This window comes from Lissotriton helveticus, chromosome 2_2 (assembly GCF_964261635.1).
Source record: "Lissotriton helveticus chromosome 2_2, aLisHel1.1, whole genome shotgun sequence".
Classification (NCBI taxonomy): Eukaryota; Metazoa; Chordata; class Amphibia; order Caudata; family Salamandridae; genus Lissotriton; species Lissotriton helveticus.
The window spans coordinates 372,539,467-372,557,128 of record NC_136060.1 but is presented as its reverse complement, the minus strand read 5'-3'; the positions used below and the strand labels follow the sequence as shown (position 1 = coordinate 372,557,128).

General features: G+C 46.4%; 1 protein-coding gene across 2 annotated transcripts in view; it reads left to right on the top strand.

Annotated features, from left to right (window-relative positions):
* The window catches only part of HTT (huntingtin), a 1,924,961-nt gene that overhangs the window by 824,972 nt on the left and 1,082,327 nt on the right, over window positions 1-17,662 (top strand). For both annotated transcript variants that reach the window (XM_078678546.1, XM_078678545.1), the window contains one exon: window positions 7,101-7,178. In XM_078678546.1, the coding sequence (XP_078534672.1) occupies window positions 7,101-7,178 (78 nt within the window). The remainder of the gene's footprint in view (window positions 1-7,100; window positions 7,179-17,662) is intronic.

The window sequence follows — 17,662 nt, the reverse complement described above, 5'->3', positions numbered from 1 at the left end:
CGGAGCCAGCTTCGGCGCCACAGGATCCTACGCCATTGGCTCTGACCCTGGTGTCCGGCGCTGCCGGCTCCAACCCCAGCGCCGCCCTCGGCTCCGGCACCGGCGCCGTAGTGGGTGCAGTTTGTTCCTCCCTTGTCCCGGTTCCAGGACCATTTTGTTTCTGCCTGGGGTCCGCATTGGGACGCGGCGCCGGCCCGACCGGTGTCATTCACGGCGCCGTGTGTCCCGTCTCCGCCGCTGCAGCTGGCTCCTCCTGCAAATGAGGTGGAGGATGATTGGGAGGGGTCCGAGGACCCTCTTGCCCGTCAGTGTGACTCCGAGCAGGACTGGGTGGACAATCTTGTCAGGCTGTCAGCAGCACAAGTATAAATACGCAACTAACCTTTCTCTAGACACCAGCAGAGACGATGGATGACCAATAATTGCCCCACTCCTCCGAACGCAACCCCCAACAGAGGAACTGGAATCCTGCTGTGTGGAATCGAGCCCAGGGGAAAAGGGGAATAGGGATAAAATAATAAACTTGCTTCTACTGCTCTGGTCTCGTCAAGGCCTACTCTGGGAGATGGTTTGGCAAGTGTGTTGAAGTAACCCTGCAGGACAGGAGGAGAAAACACAACAGATGTAACAGTATTGGGCTCTAAATACGCACTCTCAACTGTCGCTAGATCCCCACTCACCAGAAGCGTAGAAGCAGAATAAATGCGAGAATTCACCACAACTTGTTATTGATAGCAGTGAATAATATCATGAGGTCCAGAACAGGCAAAACATAAAAGAAGGTATAATCTTCAGGAGAATGCTTTCGAAAACTGTTAACCCACAGTCTCTCCTTAGCTATGATAAGATCAGTCAGCGTCAGAATAACCAAAAAGAATTGTAGGCAGAGCAAAACAGCAATTGTACAAATGCGGACGTAGCACCACCAGCCGGTAATGCTGACAAGAATGCGGGTACGCCCACTTCCACAACAATATCCAGGCGGCAAGTCAATATTTACATAGAACAAGCTCCGATAATCCTCGGGGCCCCAGGAGCAACTTCCGAAATACACGAGTGTTCGGAATCACAAAAGTGAGGAATTTCTGATGGCAAAGTTAAGGAAAATGAAAACACAAATGCCGCAGGAAAAGAGAACGCGAGCGCGTTTCTTTTCCGAGACAGACGGCACAGAATGGAACGGATAACAGGCTCTCAAGGAAGGCAGGGAGACACGGGTATGAAGCATCCGCTTCAGCCCGTTTTTACCTGTACCTAAATCTAAAAAACGAAGGAGCTCCAATTAGCGGTTCCGTATTCGCAAAGAAAGCTGGTCCTCCTGGGAATGCAGGAACGCTGCACGTTCTTCACGCTGGGATCCATCGGGGATTACCATCCGCCATGACAGCTTCTCCTGGAAGGATTGTCAAGCACCGGTCTAAGGCGGAGGAGGGGCTTAAGTACGGCCTGCCTTCTGCTAGCATGAACACCCCCCGTTGCTTGCTGGGACTTGTAGTACCTAATGCCTTGTCTCTGTTTAAACCCTGGAGCTGATATGTATCTTTCACTATACATGGACTGTCTTCCTGTCTTAAGGCGGGTGATCGCTACAGATCTGGAGGACATGGGCGACCTCGACGTCTCTTCTGACCCAGGGTTTGCCTCTACGCCTTCGATGGAGGAGGGCGCTTCCTACAGGATGGTGCTCCGTCTGGCTGCTGAGGTCCTCAACCTCGACCTTCCTATGGTGGCAGTCAAAACTAACCTCCTCACCGAGGTGCTCCAGACAGCATCTGCTTCGTCGGAGCGCTGCTTTCTTTCAGTGACGCCCTCACCGACGTCCTGTTGGGCACTTGGTCGCGGCCGGCCACGGTGGCCCCTGTGGATAAGAATGTCGCCTGGGGTCAAAGCCCGGCTACTGGTGACCCCACCTTTCTCACCACTCATCCGACGCCTGAGATCCTGGTCATCCAAGCCTCGACGTCGCAGAGTGCCTTCACCACGGCTCTGCCGGATAAGGACTCTAAGAAGCTGGAGCAGTTCGGCAAGCGGTTGTTCTCTTCGGCCAGCTTGGGGCTGCGATCGGTGAACACCGCCTGCTTATTGGGCCGCTATTCCCATGCGTTGTGGGATACCGTTGCTCAGGTGTTACCACAGTGTTCTGAAGAGGTTCAGACTGTTCTTTCCCATGCGGTTGCTGAGGGTAGGATGTGGCTAAGTTCACCATTCGGTGTGGTTTGGACACCGCTGACTCGTTGGGGAGGGCGATTTCTACGACTGTGGTGCTGCGTTGGCACGCCTGGCTGCGTTTTACTGGGTCCACGCCCGATGTCCAGAACTCGCTCATGGACATGCCCTTTGATGGCACTCACCTGTTTGGGGATGAGAACGACAGTGCACTGGAGCGTTTTAAGGACTCGCGGGCCACGGCCAAGTCCTTGGGCCTTTCTGCAAAGAACCTAGGCACTCCTGGTTTTCGTTCCTTTCGTGGCCATGGCAGGGACGCCCAGGCACGTTCCCATAGCAAGCCTGTGCAGAACCAGCCTCAGCGCGACCTGCGGACGCGGCTTCCGCTGGGGCGGGTCTGGGAATCAGCCTGGGGGTAAGTCCACCTTCGCCACCGCTGCTTCTACCTCCAAACCTTCCTAATCCGAGCTTTGTGGAGCACCCCACGCCGGTGGGTGGCAGGATCCGCCACCACCTCCACCGCTGGCGCGATATCACATCGGACAAGTGGGTGTTGCAGATCATCTGTGGGGTTACTCCCTTCCCTTTCAGTCCTTTCCTCCAGCCATGCCACCTCGGTGCCATAGCATGTCGGGGATCACTTGGTGCTTATCCAACAGGAAGTCACGGCCCCTTTGGCCAAGGGGGCAATCAAGTGCATTCCTGGGCCGGAATTAGGGAGTGGTTGTTATTCCCACTACTTTCTGGTCCCCAAGAAGGACAAGGGGGGCCTGTGCTCCATCTTGGACCTCCGGAACGTCAATCACTTCCTCCGGAAGGAGAAATTCAAAATGCGGACTCTGGCTCAGGTCCTGGCTGCCCTCGACCCTGGAGACTGGATGGTAGCGTTGGACTTGCAGGACGCATATTTTCACATCCCCGTGCTGCCGGCCCACCGGCGTTACCTGCGGTTCACGGTAGGCCAGGAGCAGTTTCAGGTTGCTGTGCTCCCCTTCGGCCTTTCCAGCACCCATAGGGTGTTCATGAAGGTGATGGCGGTGGTCGCAGCTCACCTGCGCAGGTCAGGGGTGTCAGTCTTCACCTACCTTGACGACAGGTTGTTGATGGCGGGCTCGCCCCAGGCAGTCGTCTCCCACCTACAGACTACGGCCGACCTCCTGCATTTGCTGGGGTTCTCCATCAACGTGCTGAAGTCACACCTGAGTCCTTCTCAGAAGCTCCCCTTCAACGGAGCGGTTCTGGATTCGATGCGATTTCAGGTTTATCCGCCCGAGCAGCGAGTCTGGGATATTCAGGCTATGATTGTGATCTTTCAGCCTCTATCCCAGGTTTCAGTCAGGATGACCCTCCAGCTCCTGGGCCTGATGGCCTCCTCCATCCTGCTGGTGATACATGCCAGGTGGCATATGCGGGCTCTCTAGTGGGACTTGAAGTTCTAGTGGGCACAGCATCAGGTTAGCCTGTCCGATCATGTCCAGATCTCGGAGGGCACTGCACAGCAATTGCAGTGTTGGCTCACGAATCGCGATTGGGTCAATGGCAGATCCCTCTCCCTTCCCCAACCGGAGCACACAGTGGTGACGGATGCGCCCCTCCTGGGATGGGAAGGCCACTTGGGAGAGGCGGAGATCAGAGACCTCTGGTCTCCGGCGAAGTCCCAGCTCCATATCAACCTTTTGGAGCATTGGTCGATCCGTCTTGCACTGAAGGCATTCCTTCCCGCTGTCCGGGGAAGTGTGGTGCAGGTGTTCACGGACAACACCACTGCCATGTGGTATTGCAAGAAACAGGGGTGGAGTCCTGGACCCTATGTCAGGAGGCTCTGCGCCTCTGGACATGGCTGGAACATCAAAGCATTACCTTGGTGGTTCAACACCTGGCAGGTTCTCTGGACGCCAGGGCGAATGGTGTCTGAACTCGGATGTGGTGCAAGGTCTCTTTCTGCAGTGGGGAGAGCCTTGCTTAGATGTATTCGTCACCAAAGAGAACGCGCAATGTCATCAGTTCTGCGCATTGGAATTTCCTAGGCGGCAATCACTCGGCGACGCTTTTCGATGCGAGTGGAGTTGCGGTCTGTTGTATGCCTGTCCTCCTATACCACTTCTGCCCAGAATGCTGAAGAAAATTCGGTGCGACCAGGCCCAAGTCATCCTTGTCACTCTGGTTTGGGCACGAAGATACTGGTATCCCGAGCTACTCAGCATGTCGATCGATCCCCCGATCCGTCTGCCTCTTCGGGGGATCTTCTTTCGCAGCAGCAGGGGACGGTCCTCCACCCAAACCTGTCCAGCCTCCACCTCCATGCGTGGATATTGAGTGGTGAGAGTTGACTGCTTTTGATCTCCCCCCTGAAGTCTGTGATGTCATTCTGGAAGCCAGGCATCCCTCCACTAAAACGGTATACGCCTGCAGGTGGAACAAGTTTGTGGCATGGTGCACAGCGAAGGCTTTGGATCCCCTTTCTGCCCCTCTTTCTGAAGTCCTTCTGTTCCTTCTTTCTTTGGCCGAGCAGGACTCTGCTCTGGGCACTATCAAATGTTATCTTTCGCCAGTCTCTGCCTTTCTGCGGCTTCCTGATCAGTCTTCTCTTCCCTGGTTGTTAATCGTTTTCTGAAAGGCATTACGCTCACATTCCCTCATGTGCTGTTCATCATGCCTCAATGGGACTTGAACCTTGTCTGACGTTTCTGATGTGCGCTCCCTTCGAGCCCCTTCATAACTGTCCTTTGCGTCTTCTCACCTTAAAAACTGCTTTCCTGGTGACTATCACCTCTGCCGGAAGAGTGAGTGAGCTCCAGGCTCTTTCTTCTAAACCTCCTTTCCTTTCTGTTCATCCGAACAAGGTGGTTCTGAGGAGCCGTCCTTCTTTTTTGCCAAAGGTTGTCACTCCCTTTCACATCGGGCAGACCATCACTTTGCCCACCTTCTTTCCGCCTGCTAGGGTATCTATTCTAAGGTAAGGAATCTATCACTAACGTGTCTCTTTCAGATGCACAAATTACTACTTGTGTAATGATATATCTGTAAGAGACATTAGTTAGTGATAGATTCCTTACTGCCCCACCCATCCTTCCCATTCTGCGAACTGATTACTAGAGTTAAGGGCATCCCTTTCAGGGCCCTAGTTTCATGGCACCAGTAATCGTTTTCTTTCATGGCTCTGCGTTCCTGGTGCGGAAAGTCGTGCACAGAACTGACGTCCGCGCGCATGGGTGGCACCTAAGTAGTCTCCGTGACGTCATCTCGGTGCATACGATGCCAGTGACGGACGCGGAGCCGCACAATGCCACCTACTGGCGCGCTGGAGTACCTCTAGCAAAACTTTCCAGATCTAGTCTGACGCCTGGGCATATTCTAAGGTAAGGCATCTAACTCTAACAAATGTTGCTTACAGATATATTGTTACACAAGTAGTAACTTGTGCTGCTTGCTACCTTCTACATTTACAAACATCTGGGTTAGCTTTCACTTCCATAAGGCTAGTGGTAGTAGCAGCATACCTACACAATAGATAAGAAAAAACCATAGTCAGAATTCCTATAAGTAAAGCTTTTTAGAGTGCCTCAAAAGAGTTATCCTGACTAGGGTCCCTCCAACTCCTACTTGGAATCTCAACATTGTGTTTACAAGTTTAATGGGACCCCCATTTTAACCTCTTCGCGCATGCCCTCTCCAATTTCTCTCATGGAAAATTACATTTCTCATTGCAACCACTCATGTATTGAGCATCAGGCATTAACTGTAGAGGAACCATCGTTCAACTCCATGAAGACAAGGGGGTACTATGTACCAACCCTAATTTCCTTCCCAAAGTGGTCTCCCAGTTCCACTTAAACCAATCCATTGAGTTGCCATTGTTCTTTACCGAACCAAATTCAGTTGCGGAAAGCGCTTTAAACACATTAGATGCTAAAAGAACTCTTATGTATTATGTTGATAGAACTCTTTCATTTTGAAAAGCTCAGCAACTCTTTGTTGCATTCTCAAAGCCACATAAGGAAAGAGAGATTTCTAGATCGGGCATATCATGCTGGATTGTAAAATGTATACAGACCTGTTATACCAAAGCTAAAAGACCACTCCCTATCCCTCCCAAAGCACGCTCTACTTGCAAAAAGGGAGCTTCCATGGCTTTCTTGGGAAATATTCTCATGGCGGACATATGTAAGGCAGCTACATGGACTACACTGCACATATTTGCCAACCACAACTGTGTTGATGTTATGGCCCTGCTACAAGTCAATGTTGGTCAATAAGTTTTATGCATATTGTTTCAAGAAAATACAATCCTCACGGGCTAGCCACTGCTTACAGAGGAAAACCGCTTTACAGTCTATGCTAAATGTGTATCTACAGCCGCACATGCCAACAAACGGGAATTGTTACTTTACCAGTAAGCATCTGTTTGTGGCATGTAGTGCTGTAGATTCACATGACACCCTCCCACCTCCCAGGACTCCTGTTAGTTGCACTTATCTGCACTTTACATTAAACATTACATTACTTTTGCATTGTTGTCAATATGATTCATCATCCTTTACACTCCATCCTCACCCGACAAGCGGCAAACAATCTAACAATGGAGTCGATGACCATGCGCATTGCAAGCAAAATGAGGAGTCACTACACCGTGTGGCTTCAAAGACTTCTCTGAAGATGAACAAATTGCATACTTCTGAGCCCAACACCAGGTGGCAACCCTATGCTAAGCATGTGAATCTATAGCACTACATGCCACAAACAAATGCTTACTGGGTAAATAGCATTTTCTTTTTATCATTAGTTATAATAATTTGAGTTTTCCCACACTGTGAAATGTTGATACTTTTAAGTATATTAGAGACTGTCTACCCAATTAAATTTGTGTGAATCAAGTATTATATGAACTCTTACATTCATTTTATATTAAATGTGCTTATTTTTATTTTAAACAGTGTGTTGAAGAAGTTCTCAGTTATCTGAAATCCTGCTTTAACAGGGAACCGATGATGTCTACGGTTTGTGTTCAACAGGTAAACTACTGTGTAGCGAGTTGATACCATATTTACAGAATAGTTAATTGCATTTGGGCAATGTGCGTGGCTTACTCTACACCATACCTGCTTTAGAGAGTTGAAAAGACTTTGGTTCAGAAAAGGGGTTTGCAATTAAACATCAAAATGAATGGGAAGAATTTTTACAGAGTTTTAGGAGTCGCTGCACATTAAACATCGAATTCTTGGTTTCAGAGCCCCAACTGATCCTGTGAAGAAAGCACCGTAAATAGGTGTTTCTTAGGTATTTTCATTCACTAAAAATTGTTTTTAATAGATAGTATCAAGTTTTCTTGGCGGGGGAGGCTTAGTATTCCTATGAAGAAGGGTTCGAAGATACAGATGCCACTGGATTGATATTTACCTTCATTCCTGATACCTGTCTGTGAATGGTGGTTAATACATGAATGTCAGCGAATACTATTTATTTTCGTTTTTTCAATTTTTATTTATTCTCATTTAATTTATGCCACACTGGGCAACATGAAATATCCATGCCTTTCTCAATAGGACAATACCAGTTAAAAGTACTGTTTTTCTGCATATACTATATTCCTTCTGTGTTGTCCAGTAGTATCGTCCAAGTCTACAGATGTTACTTATGACATCACCACTACCGTCACCCTGTGAAAACAGGGATGTGGTAGTTTAGTTTACGTTCTGCTGAGGTTCTGGGATTTAACAAACTATCTGTGGGGTGGTGCAGTAGTAATAGGAGGATATAGGAATGCAGAGATAATCGAGGTGAGAGTTCATTTTCAGTGGTGCCAGAAGGTAAGAGGGTGCCACCAAGACCATACACCTTCAGTGGGGGAGCAGCAGGACCGTGGGAAACATATGGTCACTGTCCAGTATGGATCAGGATGCCAGAAGGTATTTTTTTTTTGTCCTCATTGCCCAAGTAAACCAGAACTTAGGGTCTCAGATCCCTATCAGGAAAGGATGGAAACCGCCCAATCATCTGTATATCGGGACGGATCACACTACACCGTGCCCTCCTTATTCACCCATCGGTAGCTGTTTCGTTACGGCCCCTGTGTGCCACCGTCAGAGTATTAGGCACTATGGTATAGAGGCCTAATCATCAAACTTTTATAGATTCAACCCATTTCTCATATGGAATCCAGAAGTTGTTTCTCTTACTTTTCGAAAATCTGCCTAATACATTTATATGTTGTATAAGGCCAGCCATTCTATTTTGCTGTGCGGTGCCACTTTCACACAACTTGTACATATTTCCCTGCGGGCAAGTAATATGAGGAGGACAATCAGTTTGTTCGTATTTTTTATCTGTGATGCATAGTTAGCAGGAACCCCAAAAAAGATCAAAATTATGCTTACCTGGAGCGTCTCTCCAAGTATAACAGAGATTGTATTACTCCCTTCCAACCAAAAGTCCTGGATCATTGGACAATCATAAAACATATGGATATCGTCGCCTTTCACTTTACCACACTTAGGACATTTTGGCACTGCTCCGTTCCCCAATTTTGATAATTTGTATGGCGTCCAATAGACCCTGTGGAGACAGAAGAGGTGGTTCCGCCTTAAATTTGCGGGCCGTACTGTGGAGTATAAAATATTACAGGATACTTGCCATAATTCTTCAAACTGCTCCCCTTGCAAGCTCTTCTCTCTCAGTTATTTCGGCAGATTAAAATCACCATCACTCAGCTCCACTAACAGCCAATATCCTTGTGCCACCTCTTTTTTTCTGGTTTACTCCAACCGCCAGAGATGATTCCAGTTTATTATACTGTCCTGCTCCAAGATCCTCAATACGACTCCAACTCAACATTTGGAGGTATTTAAATCTTGATAATCGTCCATTCGTCAGTATTTGGGCCTCTTCCCATGATATTAGAGCATCATTTTTCATCACCGAGCCCCAGAGCAGTATTCAAGCTTCTTTTAGTGGCTGTGCCAGACTGTCCTTAGTCCATTCCGGGGATCCTGGTGAGTTAAAAATTGTCGCCCAACAGTTCTAGTACTTGATCTTTAGTTCCCTCCTGACTTTATACCACGTTATAGCTAATCCCTGCAGAGTTTTTAGTCGAATCTTTTAAGTAGCGAGGGTCCCCATATTTATGTATAAAGTCAATGTCTCCTCCTTTTACGTTTTTTAGCATCGCTTTATACATTTTACCTGTATCCGACTCCTCTGGAACTTTAAACAGACCTTTCCCTCCTTTTAGCAGAAACACCCACGCATAGAAAGATAGGTCCGGCTGCTTAAGTCCTCCTTTCTCATATTGTCTTCTTAGTTTCTTCCAGGAGATACACACTCCTTTGGAGGCCCATATGAAGCTGGTGATTTTGGACTGAGCCTTTTTAAGCCATTCTTCCTTAACGGCCATTGGGATATGTTGGAATAGAAAAGTAATTTTTGGAGGGATGGTCATTTTAATGATATTTATTCTTCCATAAATTGATAATGGGACCATCCCAGCAGCAGTTTCCCAATTTCTTTATTGATTTTATGGAAATTGGTTTCAGGAATTTGTTCAATATTCTGCACTATTCTTATACCCAAGTATCTAATTTCCTTTTTTACACATTCTACCCGTGTATCGATGTTCCAGACCATAATAACCGTTTTACGCTGGTTTATTTCGTATACTGAAATCTTGCAGACACCGGCAGCTAGCACATACACCACTGGTAAGGCCGAATCCAAGTTCCATGTATACACCACCAGGTCATCGGCGTATAGACTCACTTTCTTTTCCCAACTTTTTGCTTTAAAAGGAATTATTTTAGCATGTTTTCTAATCTTTTCCGCTAGGGGCTCAATATATAAATTAAAAAGTAGTCCCCCCTACAAATATTACATTTCTTTGATAATCTTCCATTTATTAATATTTTTACAGATGGGGCTTTATACAATTGCATTATGGCCCTGCAGAATTTTCCTCCTAAGTTAGATAACCTCAAGACTTTCTCCAAATAGTACCAGTTAACGCGATCAAAAGCCTTGGCTGCATCAACAGTAATAACTGCTAATGGTACTTTATCTACCGAGGCTAGATCAATAGCGCCTATAAGATTATATGTAAGATCTTTAATACTTCTCCCTCTCACAAACCCTTTTTGATCCTCATGTAGGAGTGCTCCCACCACCCCATTTAACCTATCCGCTAATATTTTCGAGTAGATCTTATAATCAGAATTTAAGAGCGAAATGGGCCTGTAAGAGTCGCAGCAATCTGGTGGTTTGTCTGGTTTTAGTATGAGCGTGACAGTGGCTTCATTCCATGAGGGAGGGATCTCTTCACCCTTTTCAAATTTTGCAGCAAACAAATTCTTTAAAACCGGAGCTAAAACGTTCTCTAATTTTTTATATAATTCCGTGGGGAGACCATCCGGGCCTGCTGCTTTATTCGACTTCCCTAGTTTAATGGCCTTCTCAGTTTCTTCCTCCGTTAACTCCTCATTGATGCCCTCCTTCTGAAACTCTGATATTTCATGTGGGACCTCCTGCTGTAGCCATTCGAGTATCTCAGCCCCTGTTGTACTCAAGTCTTCCGTATATACTTACTTAACGCACTTATCTGGGGGTTTGGTTGTCAGCTGCTGAGGCTTCCGAGACTGCCGCGAGGGAAACGGGCAGCCTCCCTGCTGCACCCTCCCTACTGTATCCTGACCGGAGGAAGGGGCACGGAGGCCGTGAGGAAAACAACCACAACGAACTTCACCCCCCAGCAGTAACCGCGAGGCGCGGGTCACTGACGCCACCACAGCAACCCCCTGCACCAACATAAGCGCACCCGCCTATCGCAACGCGGGACGCACTTATCTGGGGGTTTGGTTGTCAGCTGCTGAGGCTTCAGGGACTGCTGCGAGGGAAACGGGCAGCCTCCCTACTGTATCCTGACCGGAGTAAGGGGCACGGAGGCCGTGAGGAAAATGGCCACAACAAACTTCACCCCCCAGCAGTCACCGCGAGGCGCGGGTCACTGACACCACCATAGCGACCCCCTGCACCAACATAAGCGCGCCCACCTATCGCAACGCGGGACGCACTTATCTGGGGGTTGGGTTGTCAGCTGCTGAGGCTTCAGGGACTGCAGCGAGGGAAACGTGCAGCCTCCCTGCTGCAGCCTCCCGACCGGAGAAAGGGGCACGGAGGCAGTGAGGAAAACGGCCACAACGAACTTCACCCCTCAGCAGTCACCGCGAGGCGCGGGTCACTGACACCACCACAGCGACCCCCTATCTCAACGCGGGACGCGCGCGGGCGGCGCCGGGCTGAGCCCGGGCAGAGGGCGGGCCGTCTAGGGCCATTCGGAGAGGGTCGGGTCGGGCCTCCCTCCTGACTAGCATCAAACATCATGGGTAAGCAGAAACTACAATCTTCTGCAAATGGAGGGGGAGCAAAGGCGAAGGTCCTGAGAAAAGCTGGGAGCATAATTTCCTATTTGACCTCCGCTGTTGGGGCATTAAATACTGAAATTGCTAACACCGAACTGGGCCTGGAAAGGGGAAACCCATTAAGTAGGCATGTCCCTCTGGAACCGCGGATTATAGTTGGTCCACCTACGACACCTTTGTGTTCTGTTTCTACCATCACTGACGGCCCACACATGGGAAATCTTGGACCTGTCGTGGATGTGAGTCTGGAAACAGGCGAGGGGCAAAATGTCTCGAAGAAAACAGTAAAGAGGCAGAACAAAAAACGCAAACTGGCAAATGACACTGAGGGGAAAAAATTGCCCAAAACCCCGAAATGCACAGAGGAAACCATAAGGGATATGGTAGCGGACATCTTGTCGGAGAAACTTGAATCTGCCTCATCAGTTATTGCTAAGGACATCATCGATACTTTGAATGAATGTGTAGCGGGGATTTTAGATAAATGTGAGCGGTTGAACACTTTCCTGCTCGCCAGGGAGCAACCCCCTAACCAGACTGAAGGCATTCTCTCGACAAAGCATAAAGCCCACTCGTCCTCTTTATCTGGGGGGGGGGGGGGTAAAGCCATATTACCCTTCCCAACTAGCTTGTCTCCTACAGTAGCTCCTTACACAAGTGTTAAATCTTCTGGGAGAGGAAATGGTGATAGGCGTCCCTCCCAGGGCCCGGCACACAAGAGTGCGATTATTTTATAGAACGGCCCCAAGACTTGTATGGAGTTTATGAATGCTAAAGATCGTGTACCTCAACCAACAATTAATCTTTCCCCGGAAGCTACGTCTTTTGTTGCAATATTAGTTAATGTCCACCCCCTGGAAGTGGGTGAGCAAGAACCTAAAGAAAGTTTGTTATCAAATATAAAGAACTGGTGTGATACAAACTGTACAGGGTAAGGAGATCTCTTCCAGTATAATCATGGGTAGACGGGTGGGTTGGATAGGCCACACAATAAAACATCTGAAAGGAGATTGCCTCATAGTAAATTTTAATAAACCTGATGTGGTGACCCGTCTCTTTTGGGATGCCTCAGAAATAAACAGTGAGGAGGGGGCTATTAGAGCTATCCCGCTTGTTTTTTTTTTACCCCTATGCTAGAGCTCGAATCCCAGAGGGGAAAGTATGATCGGCGCTGACGGGCAAGGATCCAGTATGGCCCACACAAAAAAAAAAAATCCCCTCCAGTGAGAGAGAATCAGGCCAATTGGGCTACCCAGAAATTGGGATTGCTTCCAAAGCCAGGTATCCCGCATCAATTTCAGAATATGGGGGTATTGCCTGTATCTAATCGTTTCACTCCTTTGTCAAATTTGGGTGAGATAGATTGACTGGATGGCTTTGCCACTATTCCTTTAAATGTAGCACCAGAAATAATAAGAGTAAACGAAGTGGTGAAAAGGTTAGGCTGATAAGCTGGAATATCGCAGGGCTACGTACAAAAAGGGATGACAATGCCTGGTTAAAACTAGTTAAAGTGTATGACATTGTTGCCCTGCAGGAGACCTGGGATAGAGAGTGTAATTTTTGGGTAGATGACTTTACATCCTACTTTGTGCCAGCGCGCATTTCTATGGCAGGTAGAGATAGAGGAGGTCTTATGCTTCTCATCTCGGTGAAAATTGTGGGTACAGCCATAGCGGTAGACTCACCTTCCCCCAATTACTTAATAGTGTAAATGACTATGACTAATAATATTAAAATTCTACTCAGAAATTTTTATAACTCTATGCAAAGTGAGTGTCCAAATGAGCACCTTGTCTCTTTATCTAAATTTTTAATTTCTTATAAGGAGAAGCAAACCACTTTTGTTTATTTTATCCTGATGGGTGATTTTAATATCCATCTTTGTAATTTAAATTGCCATTTGGGAGAAAGCTTCGGTCCCGAAAACTCATCTCCCTCACACTTTGAAATTAGCTCGAAGGGGGAAGCCTTAGAGGATCTTCTCTCAAACATTGATCTTTATGAACCAGGGTTTTTTGATAGGCGTGATCGAGTAGCTACATATAGAGCAAGGGACAGTGAAACCATAATTGATTATATATTTATATCCCCGGCATTTCTAAGTTGTGTAAACTTTTATAATGCAGTATTTTCGATTTTTAGCGACCATAATCCTGTCGTATTAGAACTGGACAACAGTCCTGTTTTTTTTTATAAGACGGTCCCCACAGCAGCTATAACTGGGCTAAAAACAAAAGACCAAGGCAGAAGGCTAAAATGGAGTCGAGTCACCCAGGAAGACTTTTTTGAGTCCCTAAATAAGAAGGTTGCTGATGATTTATATATGTGCTGACCCTTCTAATCCTGGTCTGGATGTGATTGCATCTTTTGAAGTGATATGCCAGCAAGTGGCAACAGAGCTTACAATTAATGCCAGGTCTAAAGTAAATAGCGAAAAGGGTAGGTTTGATCGTAAATGTTCCAGAGCTCATAATTTACTCCTAAAAGCCCTTAAAAAGAAACCTAGGGATAAAATGCAAGTTCAGACGCTTCGGAAAGAGTATAAATGTATAGTGCAGACCCGTAAAAATGAAATAAAAAGGGATGCATGGGAAGCACTTATGAATAAGGTAACTCTAAGGGATAGTTCTAAGTTCTGGACCATTGTTAATAATCTGCTGTTTAGCGGAACCGAGAACTGTATGTTAGAGGTTAATATATCAGAGAAGGACTGGCTAGGTCTAGGCTAGGGTGCCCTTCATGGGCTTGGGGCAGAAGACATTAGGCCTCTTGTGTCTTACTATGTCCCTAGTAGGGTCCTCCGCTCAGCAAACAAAAACCTGCTTGCAGTTCCCAGAATTCTTAAGGCAAGATGGAGCGGGCGCGCTTTCTCCTCCCTTGCCCCGAGGATGTGGAACACCCTTCCTGCGGAACGTAGGGATCAGCCCTCTCATTCTCTGTTCCGGAAGGCCTTGAAGACCTGGCTTTTCAGGGAAGCCTATCTTTAATTGCCATGTTTCTCTTCCTCACATTCAGCTTTCTTCCATCACGAGCGCCTTGACGCCCTCGGGTAAAGTTGCGCTATACAAGGCTATAATCATCATCATCATCATCAGGTCATTTTGAAATTATTTACGGTAGCCATGAAGAGTATGAATCTTTCCTGGCCCATGTTACTGATACTTAAATTCCCGAAGGAAGAGATGGAGAAGGCAATATTGGGTACGGCCGGACAGAAGACCCCGGGCCCCGATGGAGTCCCGTCTGACCTATACAAGGCCAAGCCTAAATTTTGGGCCAACATCTTATCCAATGTTTTTAACTCCTCTTCAGATACTGGGTTCCCGGCATCTTGGAAACGTTCCATTATTATCCCTGTGTTTTAAAAGGGTCAAAGAGGGGATCCAAGGTGCTATAGGCCCATATTGTTACTGGATTCCTCTGTTAAAATTCTAGGCAAAGTTATTTTAGCCAAAATCTCAGATTGGGTCTCCGAGAAAGAAATTTTTTCGAACGCCCAGTATGGCTTTAGATCTGGCAGAGGCACGGAGGACCAGTGCCTTAACCTTTATTTAATAATAAACAAGTATACTATTGCTGCGAAGGGCTCAATTTACCTGGGATTCATGGATCCGTCCACGGCCTTTGACCTAGTTAACAGGTCTAGGCTGTGGACTATCCTTTTGGACCTAGGTGTTGATCCCGCACTGGTGTACTTCTTGGCTGACTTGCATAGGGATTTGCAGGCATCAATTAGGATGACACAGGAGGGTAAATGCACCACAGGGTTTAAATCAGGCAGGGGGGTGCGTCAAGGGTGCATACTTGCCCCCTTGTTATTTACCCTATACATAAATTCCCTGGATAAAACACTGGCAAATGCAACGCTTGACATCCCGCGTGTGGGAGAAATCTCCATCCCAGTACTCCTATACCCGGATGATGCTGTGTTACTGGCTCGGACCCCTATAGGGCTCCAAAGACTATTAAACTCCTTTGGGGATTATATGAAGTCGTTGGACCTAGTGGTAAATAACGGAAAATCGCACGTCATGTCTCTGGGTTCGAATAAGAACAATACTAGGTCTTTTTATTGTAATGACTCTGAGATATCTAAAGTGAAAGTTTTCACATATTTGGGGGTCGTGTTTGATGACAAATGCACTTGAGCTCCCCAACTTACCACTAAAGTAAACGCCATTAGAAGATCTTCTGCTGCGATACTTGGTTTTGCAAAGCGGCTAGGGGGGAAACCTTGTGAAGCAATCTTATCAATATGGGGCTATAAACAAACAGAGCGTATCCAAATAGAGGAAAACAAATTTCTCTGTGCCGTCCTTGCCCTTCCCCAGACGACGGCCACCTTTGCGGTCCACCTTGAACTAGGTATGGGTTATATCTCGGATATAACCAGTATGGCCCCTATCTTATTGTGGATTAAAACATGGCTGAATCCAGAGCTTACTCTTAATCTCAAGATTTTAAGGGACTGTATGAAACTTGAGAAAGCAAAGGAAATTCAGTGGCTGTCTTTTATAAAAGTAATTTCTGGGAAGCTGGGGCGCCCGGAGATTTTTACAAATCCAGAAGGTTTGGTGAAAGCTGACCTTAACTAGGTAAAAACCAACTTCCTCAGGTTTAGAGAGCAAGAGCGGGAATCGGTGCAGCTAAGAAAGCCAATGGTAAGGGCTCATTATTTGTTAATTACTTGTCTTTCCATCCAACCCTACCTTAGTATTGTAACAAAACCATTTCATCGTTGGATATTAACAAAATTCCGATTCAACCAGATCCACCTTATCTTTAGTGAAACTGTAGGGTGGTGTAGGCCAGAGAATGCAGCCTCCTGTAATTGTGACGGCTATTCAATCCAAGATACAATGCATATTACCTTTTTTTGCTCCTTTTATAAAGGAATTGGGAAAAGGTTTATTGTACCGCTGTTAAAAGAAAAGGGGTTTACCCAGGCTAAACCAGCATTCCTGTTTTTGCAATTAATGGAATGTCCTCTGATTATGTTTAGTGTTGCAAATTTCTTTGTTGCAGCTATTCGGGGAAGGAAACTCAGAATGAAGGATTGAATGCCCGCCTACATTATCTGATGCAATAATTTCCTTTGAAATCATGAAATTGTTTTTAAAGGTTAATCTGTTTTTAAAATGTTTTTATTGTTATTATATGTACTACCAGGAAATGATTTTGTATAGTATACTTTTATGATTTTTATTTAATCGAATAAAGTGGTTTTGACTTGACTTACTTGCTTAAAATATTTTAGTATGGTGTCCTCCGTACTATCCCCCAATTTTATTGGGCCTCCTGCTGTCTCGTAATTTAGCTCTTTTATGTAGCTTTTCGCCTGGTCGCTTTTTGTCTTCCAAGCTAGAAGCTTGCCACACCCCTCCCCATAGTTAAAATGTGCCAGTTTACCAGCACACCATCTATCTTGTAACCTCTTTTCTAGAACTGCTACGAGATTTGTTTTATGGATCTGAATAAGTGCTTGACCCTCCTCACATCCTATTTCATTGTTATGTATCTTATATTCCAGGCTTTGGATCTTTTTTTCTAGGTCTTGAATTTCCGCCTTCTTCTGCCTATTTTTGTATACCTGAGCTGATGTGATTTTCCCTCTTATAAAGGCTTTATAAGTGTCCCACACTATTCCTATAGGAGCACTTCTCAAGTTGTTATCAAAAAACTCCTGGGATTCCAGACCCAATCTTTCCATTAAAGCATCATCCACCAGTATGGTGCAATCCATTATCCACCGCTGTTGTAGCCCCGTATCTTGTGGAAACAGAGTTAACGTTATAGCAGAGTGGTCTGACATATGCGCACCAACATGGTTTACATCTCCAACTTGATATTTTATACTTTGGTTCACTAGAAAGAAGTCTATTCTAGACTGATGGCCATATTTTTTGTTATTAAATGTAAAACTTTTTAACGACCCCTTCTTTTCTCTCCAGATGTCACACCACCCTAAGGTTTTGATTGAATTAATTATCAATTACCTCGACTTATTATGCGTCTTGCTCCTACTTTTAGTGGATTGATCTAAATTTCCATCTAAGACCACATTAAAGTCTCCTGCCATTATGACTGGA